At 43.6% G+C, this 12,459-nt stretch overlaps 1 protein-coding gene across 1 annotated transcript in view; it reads right to left on the reverse strand.

The window, feature by feature from the left end:
• The window catches only part of Pgm5 (phosphoglucomutase 5), a 204,185-nt gene that overhangs the window by 37,372 nt on the left and 154,354 nt on the right, over positions 1-12,459 (reverse strand). The window contains exon 10 of the mRNA XM_004637168.2: positions 4,229-4,363. Coding sequence (XP_004637225.1) covers positions 4,229-4,363 — 135 coding nt within the window. The remainder of the gene's footprint in view (positions 1-4,228; positions 4,364-12,459) is intronic.

Here is a 12,459-nt window from a genome sequence, read left to right on the forward strand (position 1 = left end):
AGAAGAAGAAGAAGAAGAAGAAGAAGAAGAAGAAGAAGAAGAAGAAGAAGAAGAATTCCAAGAAGAAGAAAAAGGGATTCCACAGTCACTCAAGTTGGAAAACTCTGACCCAACAAGCTAGAAAACTCTAAAATACACAATAATGAAAACTTCACATAGGCACAGTTTACATTTACTTTATCACACAACCTTCTAAAAGCAGACCTGCGGAGCTTTTCTACTTCAACGAACGCCTTGTAAAAAGCACCATTTTGTCTGTATGGACCACCTCAGAGAATCAGAAAGGTGGGTGGGGCCTTCTGCACATAGAATTGTTATCAAATATGCCTAAGAGCAGGGACTCAGTCTAGAGAGGAAGATAAAAACAAGTATCATAACCACATACCTTGTGCAAATACGGAAAAGAATGGAGAAAAATATCCTCCAGTCAGCATGAGTCAGAACCAGGGAGGCCAAAAATATCCTTTCTCACTCTGTGCAAAGCTCCAGGCTCCCAGGCCTTGCTTTGATCTCCCTCTCCGACATGGGACATAGAGGTGAGGTTTACTTGGAAAGGAAGGGTAAGCCTCTACTTCTGGCATGATTTGGTACTATGTTGGGTGGAATATACTCATTAACTAATTATTTTGGCAGAGCATGGCCCCATCCCCCGCATGGAAATCCTGTGATCATGGGTGGAAGGCCCAGCAACAACGCTGAGCTCTAAGTGCCCGCTCATGCTCCTGCGGACTGGGTGCAGCCTCCAGACCTCCTGGGATCTGCACTGGGTTGATATTACTACAGACAGATCTTCCAGTTATGAGGTCAGGAATAAGACTTAGATGTCATTAGTGCCATCTTGACCAAGTTCCTTGAAATTCTTCCAAAAAGGAAACCGTGGAAAACAAACTACAGAAAAAGGAAGCCCTCCCTGGTGTCTTATTCCATCCAGTGCAACTTATAGCTAGGAATTTTAAACCATTCTACAATGAAGAGCAGATTAGTTTCTTTCTTTTTTAAAAATTCATTTTATTTTATTTTTGGCAGTCCCAGGGATCGAACTCAGGACCTTGCACTTGCCAGGCAGGCACGTACACCACTGAGCCATATCCCCGGCCCTGTTTCTTTACTTTTTCAAAAAAGAATGATGCAGATATTTCAGCCAAAAGATCCATACCACAGAGAATCATGAAAAACCCAGGCTGAATTAAGCTCAAGTATGGCAGGACACTTAGGGAATTAAGACCTAACTGACCTCTATGAGCACAAAAGAGAAAAACATCAAACAGGGCTTAGGGCAAGTTGCAAATTCTAGTATGGCTGAGATTAAATTGTTTACCTGGACATGTGTTACTAGCTAACATGAAACAGATGGATCTTGTGTTTCTTTAATTGCTTTTGCCTGGGTCTGGGTGCATAAAATGGAGACAAACCAGCGGCTGGAGGTGTGTCTGCCAACTACAGCCAAGTGCCCCCATGCCCGGATGCTAAGCTAGCTACTTGGTCATTCATCCTCATCAGCCCTTGGATTATGAGAACAAAGTAGCAGGACTAGGTCCCTACTGAGTGCACCTGGGAGGGGAAAGCTCAGAGTGGCTTGTATCTCATGCGTGGCAGCTGGGGCAGGGAGCTGGGGACCAGAAGCACAGGCCAGTCTCTGACACTTGGCACCAGAACTAGGATCCCAAGACTGAGGAAAGTTCAGACTGAGCAACAGGGGCTCTGGGAATGAAGAAAAACTAAACGGAAACCCTGACCTAGGACACTCTACCCAGATCATAAAGCGCAGGTGGAAAGCGGTAGGGAGCTGCCCAGCCAAAGAAAAGAAATGCAAAAGGAGTCTGGGCAGAAGAAAAGAAAGAAAACATTGAGTAGGCGTGGAGAACTGACGGCAAGAGGAAAGAGCAGGTGGGCACGGGAAAACTCTCCACCAAGGTGAAGAGCCAGCGGCAAAGAAAAAGGAGCACATGGGAAAAACTTTCTCAGTCAGAGTAGTGGAGCAAAGTTCATAGTAAAAGTGAAAGTTTAGAATAAAAAAATGTGTCAGGATGAAAATGAAAGTGTGTACATCAGAAGCCAGAGTAACGGGACAAAACTCATCATGACATCTGGGTTTCTGAATGAAGAGATGGTGTCTCCTGGTTAATTTCTTCTACCTGTTGTCAAAGCTGAAGCTGCTGGTCAAGAGCAGAGTTGGGAAAACGAGGGACTTGACAGTACCTATCGTGAAGTGGCTTTTACTTAGAAAGCCGTAGGCCGGCGGCCATGTGCGCTGTGTTAGCTAAAGTGAGCAGCTGAGGATTGATCAAGGATTTTAAATATTTTTAGGGGATTATTGTGTCAGAGGAAAGGAAAAAGTGAGAGGTGAGAAAAATAAAGGAAAAAGCAGCAAAAGAAAAAGACAAAAGAAACATAAATATCACATGGACTGATGGGGCTTGGAGTTAATGAAAGCAGAGCTCAGAATTTAAGACGAGTGACTGGGTTTTAAATATTGTTGGGGGATTAATATGTCAAGTAAGGGAAACTGTGTCAGTATGGTTCAGTGGTGTGTCCAGGGAAAGCACTTGCAAGGACAATGCATTTTGCAGGGAGAAATTCAAGCCCATATGGTATTAAATCTGTGGAATGCTGCTTGCTCTAGATTCTCAGAAGCAGTTTACCTTTCTTTTTGCAGAACCTGAATGTGCTTTGATACAGCATGAGTTATGCATAGCCCCAGAGAAAAGTCCAACTTATTAACATTGAGAAAATATTTGCAAGGATAAAATATATTTTGTTGAAGGAAATGCCCTCAGGCCTATATGGCACATTGTGTTGATGATGTGTCCTTATACTTTTGCAGAAAATGCACAGGCTCCAGTGCAGCAGGAGTGATGCCGAGCCCCAGATAAAATTTAAATGAGTTCCTGTAGTTACTATAAACCGCTACAGTGGAGGGGCAGGAGTTTTGTTTGTATTGTTTGTATTGTTATAGGAAATAGATGGATAGTGTGGTTGCCCATGAAGGAATTCGATTCTCCTCACCAGTGACAGCCTTTTCCCAGGGACATCTCTCTAGGAGGTAGAAAATCCCATCCATCAAAGCCTTCCTGGCAAGAGACTTTGGATGGGTCCTCTGGGGGTGACTGACTGCCAACCACAACTATGGCCTCCAGCTGGAAGATGCCAGAGCAGTCTCCATCCACCTATGGCAGTTGGGGGTACCTTGTTAGAAGGGGAACAGCTGGGTTGGAATGGGCATTTGGACAAGACCGGTGAATGCCCGCAGGTACATTGCAGCCACGGATGAAGGCCTCATGATTAAAGGCCAGACCCTGAGATAAATGATAAAGTGGACACACTGGCATCCCCTAGAGATGAATGGTACTGACTGATATTCAAATATTATTGTAAAAACAAAAAGGGAGGAGATGTGGGAGACCAGAGGTGAATTAAGACCTAATTGGCTGACTCTGTGAGCACAAAGGAAAAAGACATCACGCAGGGGTGAGGGCAGATTGTGGGTTCAGGGGACGCCAATACAACTGAATGTCAGTTGTTTACCTGGGCAGGTGTGAACAGCTAACTCGAGGCAGGTGAATCTTATGTTACTTTAATTGCTTGTACCTGTGTCTGGTTGACTACAAGCCAGAGGCTCGGGCTCCTCTGCCAACTAGGGGCATGAGCCCCCTGTCTGCCTGTGTGCTAATCTAACTTTGTCCCTTTATCTTCATCCTTGTTCACCTTCTGGTCAGAAAAACAAACTAGTAGCAGGACCAGGTCCCTATGAGAGGTGCCTGGGTGGGTGAAGTTTGAAGGAGTGAGCTTGTTCCCTACTAGTGGTGCCTGGGAAAGGAACCTGGGACCAGTGGCACAGCCCAGCCTACAACAACCAAGGTGATTGGAGCAATATATCAGGATATGCCCCATGTTAGAGTGGGGTCTAATTTGTGGCATTAGTACTGTCTAGGGCTTAAATGACCATGGGAGTAAGGAGGCTCATGGGGGAAAGATATTGCTGCAATAACCTGAGAGGAAGCCCAGAATCACACCCCTGTTAAGGCCCTAGGAGACTTTTTCAAACAGGAGCTTTGCAATGCTGGTTGGAACTCATTAGAGATACTAAAAGCCAATTTTTCTGTCTCAAACACTGATCTTGCCTTCACCTAAAGGTATCAATGCACCCTTTGCTAAAGGCTCCTTGGAGATCCTAAGTTTTCCCAGAGTAGGGAAACAACAGTCCCAAGATCCCAGCTCTGTTTTGTACCTGTGGCTCCTGGTCATGAGCACTGGGATCCCTTTCATAGCTCTCTGCATACAGCCGGATGGTGGCCCACACACCGCTGGAAGAACTGAGCCGGAAGATGAGCCGTGACGCGTCCGAGAAAACGATCCTCAGGCCCTGAGACAGTCCAAAATGGGTCAGTGAGCAAGTGAATATGCAGTAACAATAATTATTTCCTCCTGTGGAACTCAGCATGGATCAATGATCTAAAACCCATCAAGTCATGACAGTTTATGGAAACTCACCCAACTAGCAAAGTATGGTAAACCTGAAAGCTACTTGAGGTTACCCACGTGGCTCTGTAGTCTATTTCTGTTTCTTTGTGGTTCATATTGGCAGAGGATTTGGAACAAAACTATTAACAGATGCTCGAGTTTCTTTGGTCTGGTGATATAAAAATCAGAAAAAAAGGAGTGGTAGGGCTGGGGAGATAGCTTGGCGGTCGAAGCGCCTGCCTGGCAAGTGTAAGGACTAGGGTTTGATCCCCGATACTGCATGCCATACCAGCCCTTTGCCACGCCATCACCAAAACTGTGCATGGTGCTGCACACCTGTAATCCCAGCGCTGGGGAGGCTGAGACAGGACGATCACTATGAGTATGAGCTATGTAGCAAAACCCTCTACCAAATAAATGACTTTTTAAAAAGGAGAGGTAACAAAGATAGGATGACATATAATAAATGTTGCTAAGGTCAAAGTACATCACTTAAAAAATCACGTGAATGTAATAGGTAAAGGAAATTTATTACAGTAAAAAAAATTACCCACTTAAAGATTACTCCAATTTAATGTGAGACTTCAGATTTGTCTCCCTCCTCCGTTGTCCCCATGTTCTTCTGGTAGCAACAGAACCCCCACAACAAAATGCTCAGGGCTGGAGCCTCAGCCTGGCTCTGAGGATCGCACCACCTCACCCACTCAGTGTGTGCCTGCTCACCTGTATATCCTGGCCACTGGGGCGGGGCGGGCTGTGGCCACACCTACTAGTGTTATCCAAGATTCTTTTTTTGGCTGGTAATGTCCCTACTGTGTGTCTTTCTTTTCACTCGGGACAGGGATAATTTAAAATTATGAACCTAAGGAATCTTGCAGTTTCTTTCACAGAAAGTTGATGAAGTAATTGTGGTCAATAAGCATCTTGTCAGGCACCATGGGAAGAAGGGAGAGAGAACATATGTGGTGAGCTGCTGCTCCTTAAAAGTGTATGGCTTAGGTGGCTGATAGTCGAGGTTTCCTCTAAGCCATTCATCCTGAAACTGCTCTGACCTTAAATTCTGCTTGCTAAGATTAAATTTATATTACACTGGCTACCTGAATTTGACTACTAATTCCTGTCTCCAAACCCTGTCTGGTGGTATCCTGGGGAAGAAAGCATGATTACATCTAAGTGGTTTTCTGCTTTTCCACATTTTATAGACTTTTTTTTTGTATTTTTAGGGAAGGGCCCACAGGGCATTCAGGCCCTCACTACTATATCGGAACTCATAGTGATCTGCCTGTTTACAGCCTCTCAAGAGCTGGGATTACAAGCGCACCCCACCATGCCCAGTCTCAATTGTAGTCTCAGCGCACCCCAGAGGTGGGGCCAGCACAGCAGACCCAGGGATCGAAGCCATATTTTGTTCTAATTCCCAAACAAAAAGCTGTAGTTTCTTTCAGAGTGGTTCAATAAAACCAAAAGTGAGCTATCTCCTCCTTATTGTCAACTAATTATTCTGGCTGGCTATGCAAGTAGGATATTACCTAGGATTCATTAATTGAACAAATCATTTAGAATGGCCTTTATAGACTAGGTTTTGGACTGACCCTAGTTATATGAAGATAAAGACACTGGATATGCCCTCCATAAGTTGGCAGTGTCCCTTATGATGTATTTTCTTAACTACCAGAGAAGTACATAGTCAATACAATTCTAAATGGAGCAATGAGCCAACTACCTATTAGCCAAAAGCATCATTTACTAAATTATGTTCAAGATGATAATAACCAATGGTTCCACAATTCTGCTCATGGCAAGGATTTTATAAACTTTTGAGACTACTTTTGATTTTTAAGATGAATGCCTGCAGTCACCATATGAGACACCAGTAGGTAACACATTGCTCAAGATTTTGGCTCATCTATAGATTGTTTAAAGCAATTCTATGCCTGTAGCCCCAACACACCTGTGGCCGCAGACTCTGGATCACCTGGGGCTACCTCCACTGACAACCTCCTGGGCTCAGCCCTTTAAGGGGGCATCCACTACACAATCAAACTCCTAGATCTGTTTAGGGCCAGTAGAGGTATTTAAGAATAAAACCACCAACACACTGATATGCCCATAACTAAACCCTTTTTCTTTTTACAGTGAAATCACATTAGAATCTACATTGGGTAGGCACAAATGTTTTGCACTTGAAAAGATAAACATGAATACCATGTATGAGTACACTGAAAATAGTCCAGCATCTCCTCTCTTTCCTAGAAAACCCACCATGAGAATTTAATGGAGAATCCACGTTGCTTAGGAGATTGCTGAGGTGATGAATACAATTCTCCTTCTGCACAGGAAATGCAAGAGTTTTGGGACGCATCTCAGTTTCGTGCTGCAAACATCTCAGACTGTTGTCTGCCCAGTGCCATGTTGATGTATGAACAGTTGTACTGATTTATTTTGAGAGCTTTGTGCTCTTAAAGGGCCCTAAGGAATGAGCAACCCAAACATGAGCTGGGTTTTCCAGCATGAATCATATAATATTAATTAAACCGAGAGGCCAAAATCACCACTAACTAAGAACTGCCAAGTTTCAAACTTCTTTAATTTTAACAAAAGAATATCAACATGCTTTCCATTTATGCCTTAGGTTATACCAGGGCTGGCAATATATGACCTGTATATGGAATTTTATGTGCTACCTGTTCTTACAAATCATTCATGCTCATTCAGTTACGTGTTACCTATGGTTGCTTTTTGTGCAGTGAGGACAGACAAACAGCTGTGACAGAGACCATCTCGCCTACAAAGTCTAAAGTATCTACTCTCTAGTCTTTTACTGACCTCCGGAGTAAAATGTTACATTACCCACTGCACAGACTACTTATCCTTTAGCCCTACACCAGAATATAGAAAATATAGTCATCTACCTTATGAAAATCTTGGTTAAGAGAAATTATGCTTATGAAGAATGTTATCAGGGATCCGATCCCTCCATAGCCCAGTTTTTCCAGCTCTTAGTCACCGATCGATATGAGCGCTATTTGCTCCAAATCACCATACTTCTGGCCAGTCACTCCTGAACAAAAAGGATGGATTGCACTGCATTTGTTTCATGCTCTCACTTGTATTACAGGATTGCTATAAGGTACTCTCATAAAGTCAACTTTGTAGTTGTCTCAGGGCTATTAGAGAGGTAAGAAGCTCCATGTGAAACCTTTCCTCAAGAGCTAAATGATGGGAAAGCCTTTCCTGCCCTAAGAAACTAGTCTTTTCTGACCATAAGTACTCTGTCCCCAACCATATTTCCCTTTTTCATATGGCTGCCAGGATACGTGATACTAAATTTGAAATTCAGTCCAAGTGGGCCCTTATGACTTGCATAACTATGAAATTTTCTTCTGATCTTGACCCTCCTTTTTATATATTCCTTGATCTTGATTTCTGTTTCTCATTTATAGTCTAACAACTTCATTATGTGTTTTTTGCTGCCACAAATTCTCTTGAAGATACAAGGTTCTGAATAAATGAATAGAACAAGTTCCCCTCACTGCCTTCACCCTACGATGTTTGGAACTGCTGAGGTTTTTGTCTTTGGGCCTTTTAGTCACTGAGATACTCTGGAAGGGCAGAGCCTTACATATCTGTTTACTTCCATTTTATCCACAGAGCCCCAGACAATGCCCAGCACACACCACGTCCTCCATAAACACTCACTGAATAAACTGCTGCATGCTCAGCAACTGCAGTGAGTGGGACCCGAGGCCCTACCACATCTCTCCAAAATCTCTCTGCTCCATGGAGGACCCACAGGCCAAATGAAGCACAATTTGACATCGTGACCCAGGCTGAATGTATCAGCCATGAAAGGTAGGCATGGAAATAAGAATAAATAGAAATTGTCTGGCTTACGATCTCCCAGCAGCTTCTTACTGTATCCACTCATCTTTCATTTCTCATAATGTTCTAAAATAAAGGTCAGGTTAAAAATAAAATTGAACCAAGATGTTATCCCACTCCTGAGTGTATGATCTGGGACAAACTGCAAAGTTTAGGACATATCAGAATTAGCCAGAAGGCCTTAAACATGTTCACAATGGCACCATATGTGCATGCCTATCCCATCAGGTAGCTTGTCTCCAATGGGACAGTCATGCACATGCCACCAGTGCTTCAAGCCTGCAGGAATGTGTTAAAATGGTGGTGCCAAGGGCTGGTGAGATAGCTTAGCAGACTAAGCATCTGCTTAGGCAAGCACAGGGACTGGGGTTTGATCCCCAGTACTGCATGCCATGCCAGCCCCGCCCCTGGGGCACACTGAGCCATTGACAGAGTCTGGACGTGGTGGTGCACACCTGCAATCCCAGATGCTGGAGGGGTTGAAAACAGGAGGATCACTATGAGTCTGAACTGTGTAGTGAGACCCTGTACTCCCTCCCCCAAAAAAAATGGTGGTGCCAGCGTCTCAACTGATTTAATTTGATTTAATTTCTATGGGGTTTTATGTGGGCCCTGGGATTTTAAAAGCTCTCCAGTGATTCTAATGTTACAGTCAGAAGGGAGAATCACTACAGCAGCCTCTTTCCTCTGGGTCACCTGCATCATCTATCAAGTGTCTGGATGGGTTACGTCAGTCTTAAGACAGATCGCTTTAGGGTCTAAGATTTCATGCACACATTACCATCTGACTGCAACCCTAGAAGGGCCACAACACAGCAGGGCTAATAAAACATCATGCTACCAAGTCCTGAAACCTTCCACATAGAGCCTGGCAACAGCAGAACCTTAATCATGGCCTCTTCTTGAGCCATCTGACAGTGTTTTAAGTATAATCCTAATGAATTCTCAGAGCAAGCATGAAGGAATCCACAAGATCTCTGTAGCTACAGCAGCTGTAATATCTGGAACATCTGGTTGACATGACAGCTACAAGTCCAGATAGGAAAGAAAGATGCTTGCTCCACTAGAAGCTAAGCTTAATTATGGGTAGGGAAGTAGGTGCAGAAAGGGCTCTTCAGTCCCACTCTGCATTCCCTTCCTGTGGTGTAGGCCTGGATGATGAAGTATACTCACCCTATTTGCTGCAGTAAAGAACAATTAATAAAGGAGCTGGAATCCTCATCACCTGAAGCTCAGCACACAAATATCCTATAGACAGCTTCCACTTATTGCCATAGCACTTGTTTGTTTTTCCTAAATTTGTTCCTCTTTAGGACTGGGGAGATGGCTCAGTAGAATACGTGCTTCCCTGGCAAGTGCAAGGGCCTGAGTTCAATCCCCGGTTCAAAAAAAAAAAAAAATTATTCCTCTTCAATTTACTACAGAGAGCTTAGATATGGTACCAGGGTAGCAACTAGACCCACCCAAGCTAGAGTTCTCACCTGGCCACTTACGAGCTTATGGTCTTGCTTAAGCTTCCTAACCCTTCATTTCCTAAAGCTCAGATGAAAAATAATATAACCTCGCCTACTGGGCCACTGTGAGTGACAGATCAGAAAATGCATGTGAAAGTGCTTTTGATAAGATAAATTGCTACATAGGTATTATTACTCTTCTTGAGCAAAACATTAATGAAAATGGTTCTACACTCTTTCTAACCTTTCAGATTTTGCATATGGTTACTAAAGAAAATTGATGGTTAACATTAATGATGGTGTATGATGCCATAGAACATACTTACTCCAAATAGGGCAGACTTAAGATTTTATTTAAAGAATATTGCCATGTCCTCTGAAATCATTACTGAATACACAGATCTTTTCCCATTTATCTTCTCCATATCTGCCACTAACATGGTTTCTTTGGCAATAAAATACTCCTTCATAACTGGTTAATTTAGACCCTAAAGGTTCTTAAAGAATCTTGCTATTATCTGGGCCACTTCCTCTTTTTATTAAAAGAATTTTTAAAAAAAATTTGCTCAGCATCACACTGGTCATGAACATCAAACCTAAATCTTCAGTGTAGGTCTTCTGACCAAAGGCTGATGATTTGATATGGATCCATATAAAACTGCTGATATTTATCACTGATTCTCATGTGAAAATATTAGAACAGTATATCATGTTTTGGTATGGTCCCCAAAGCTGTCTCCAAGCCTTATGTGGAGTAAATATCTGATAAATGTTGTTTGATAATGAATGTTAGGGGTTTTGTTGTTCAGGATTTTCTTTAAACCCATGCGTAAATCAATGCAGAGCAATCTGTAAATTGCTAAATGCATGCAGAGCTGCCAGATGTTAGTTTGGAGACTATAGAACACATTGCAGCCAGGCGGGGAAGGGAGAACCATACATCACCAACAGCTATTTGGCAGCATCTGACCTAGCCCAACACTGATGCAGGCTGAATTTCAGGGGAAAACAGCATATGGCCCTGAAATCTGGTACAATGCTGCATATGCAGTCAGTTGCATGCAAACCTGGAGACAGGACAGCCTTGGAAGAGAGAGACTCTGTGAACCTAACTCAGAAATTATCTCCCACAGGAAATCCCAGCAATTTATCTGGAAAGCTTCAAGGTGAAAATATTACTATGTAACATCTGAACTGTATTTTGTAGGAGAAAACACACAGCCCATAAAACAGGGGATTTGGACTGAACAGACATAGCTTTCTACACACAAACACACACACACACACACACACACACACACACACACACACAGAGTTGTCCATTTTTCTTTGTTTAAGTCATACAATGTACTATGAGCATGGGTTCAAAAGCAACTAAGCAAGGCAGCACCTGGCCCATGTGGCACCTTGGTATGGATTACAGAAAGACACCCCTTCTGGGTTGGCAAACTGCAGAAGAGCATCCTCCTCCCTGGCTCGCTTGGCCTTGGGCTTCGCATTGAGGCCATGCCTTTCACAGTACACTGCATGCACAGCCATACCCATCTAGAATTTTTTTTTAAATTGGCAGAACCGGGGATTGAACTCAGGCCCTTGTGCTTGCCAAGGAAGCACTTATTCTACTGAGCCATCTCCCCAGCCCCTTTGCTTTGTTTTAACAACTACCCCTCTTGGGGCCAGCAATTACAAAGAACTGTCTGGGGAAAATCAAGGGGAAGTGACTCCTTATGTGTTCTTTTAAAACATCAAGCTAGTGAAAACCACCTTTTGTGATGAGAGGGCTGCTCAGGGAGTCAAGACTCAAGAGCGATTCCTCACTCAGATGCCACTGCAAAACATGGAACAATGGCAGTGTCATCCACTTTGCATTTCCTCATCTTTTTTGGCTAAAATGCCCCTGGCCCCTGTCTACACACCTCAGCTCTCCTCTCTGCCTCCCATTCTTGGCTATTTTGGAATCAGACATATTTGACCCAGTTGACAGCAGAGCTTCCTCCCTTAGTTCCTCTGCCAATCTGTAGTTTTTCCTTCTACATTTGCTCTTCCTGGTGATGGTCACCCTGCTGACTACACAGAGACACGAGCATTTCCGTAGGAAGCCATGACAATTATAGCAGCTTAGATTCTTCCTACATGCCTTGGGAAAGTTCTTCTAGCAGTTTAGAAGACAGTCCTAAGGCAATGCAAACAATCAAAATAAAAAGGCACATTTAGTGCAACCTGTAGCTCAACTATCTTAGAGCACTAAACAGCAAAGCCTATAATCATAGGCTTCATAACAGTTCATGATATAGTTTATATCAAGGAACCCTCCCCCCAAGCCTCATGCTTTTATAGATGGGGCTTTTGAGAGGCAATTGGGTCATGGGGACCTGGTACTTCTCAGTGCATTAGTCTACTGATGAGCTTATCACTAAATGTAAGGTGAAATCTGGTTGGAAGAGGTCAGTTACTGTGGGTGTGGGTCTCAAAGGGTTTCTCTCTCTTGCTCACTCACTCACTCTCTCTCCATCCTTCCCTGTCTTCCTCCCCCCTTTTCTCCCTCCCTCTTTCACTCTTTCTGTCCGTGTCTCTCTCCCTCCCTCCTTCCCTCCCCTCTCCTCCCTCTGTCTCTGTCTGTCTCTGTCTCTCTCCCTCCTTCCATCCCACCCTCTCCCTCCCT

Source organism: Octodon degus, unplaced genomic scaffold (assembly GCF_000260255.1).
Source record: "Octodon degus isolate 3935 unplaced genomic scaffold, OctDeg1.0 scaffold00087, whole genome shotgun sequence".
NCBI classification, from domain to species: domain Eukaryota; kingdom Metazoa; phylum Chordata; class Mammalia; order Rodentia; family Octodontidae; genus Octodon; species Octodon degus.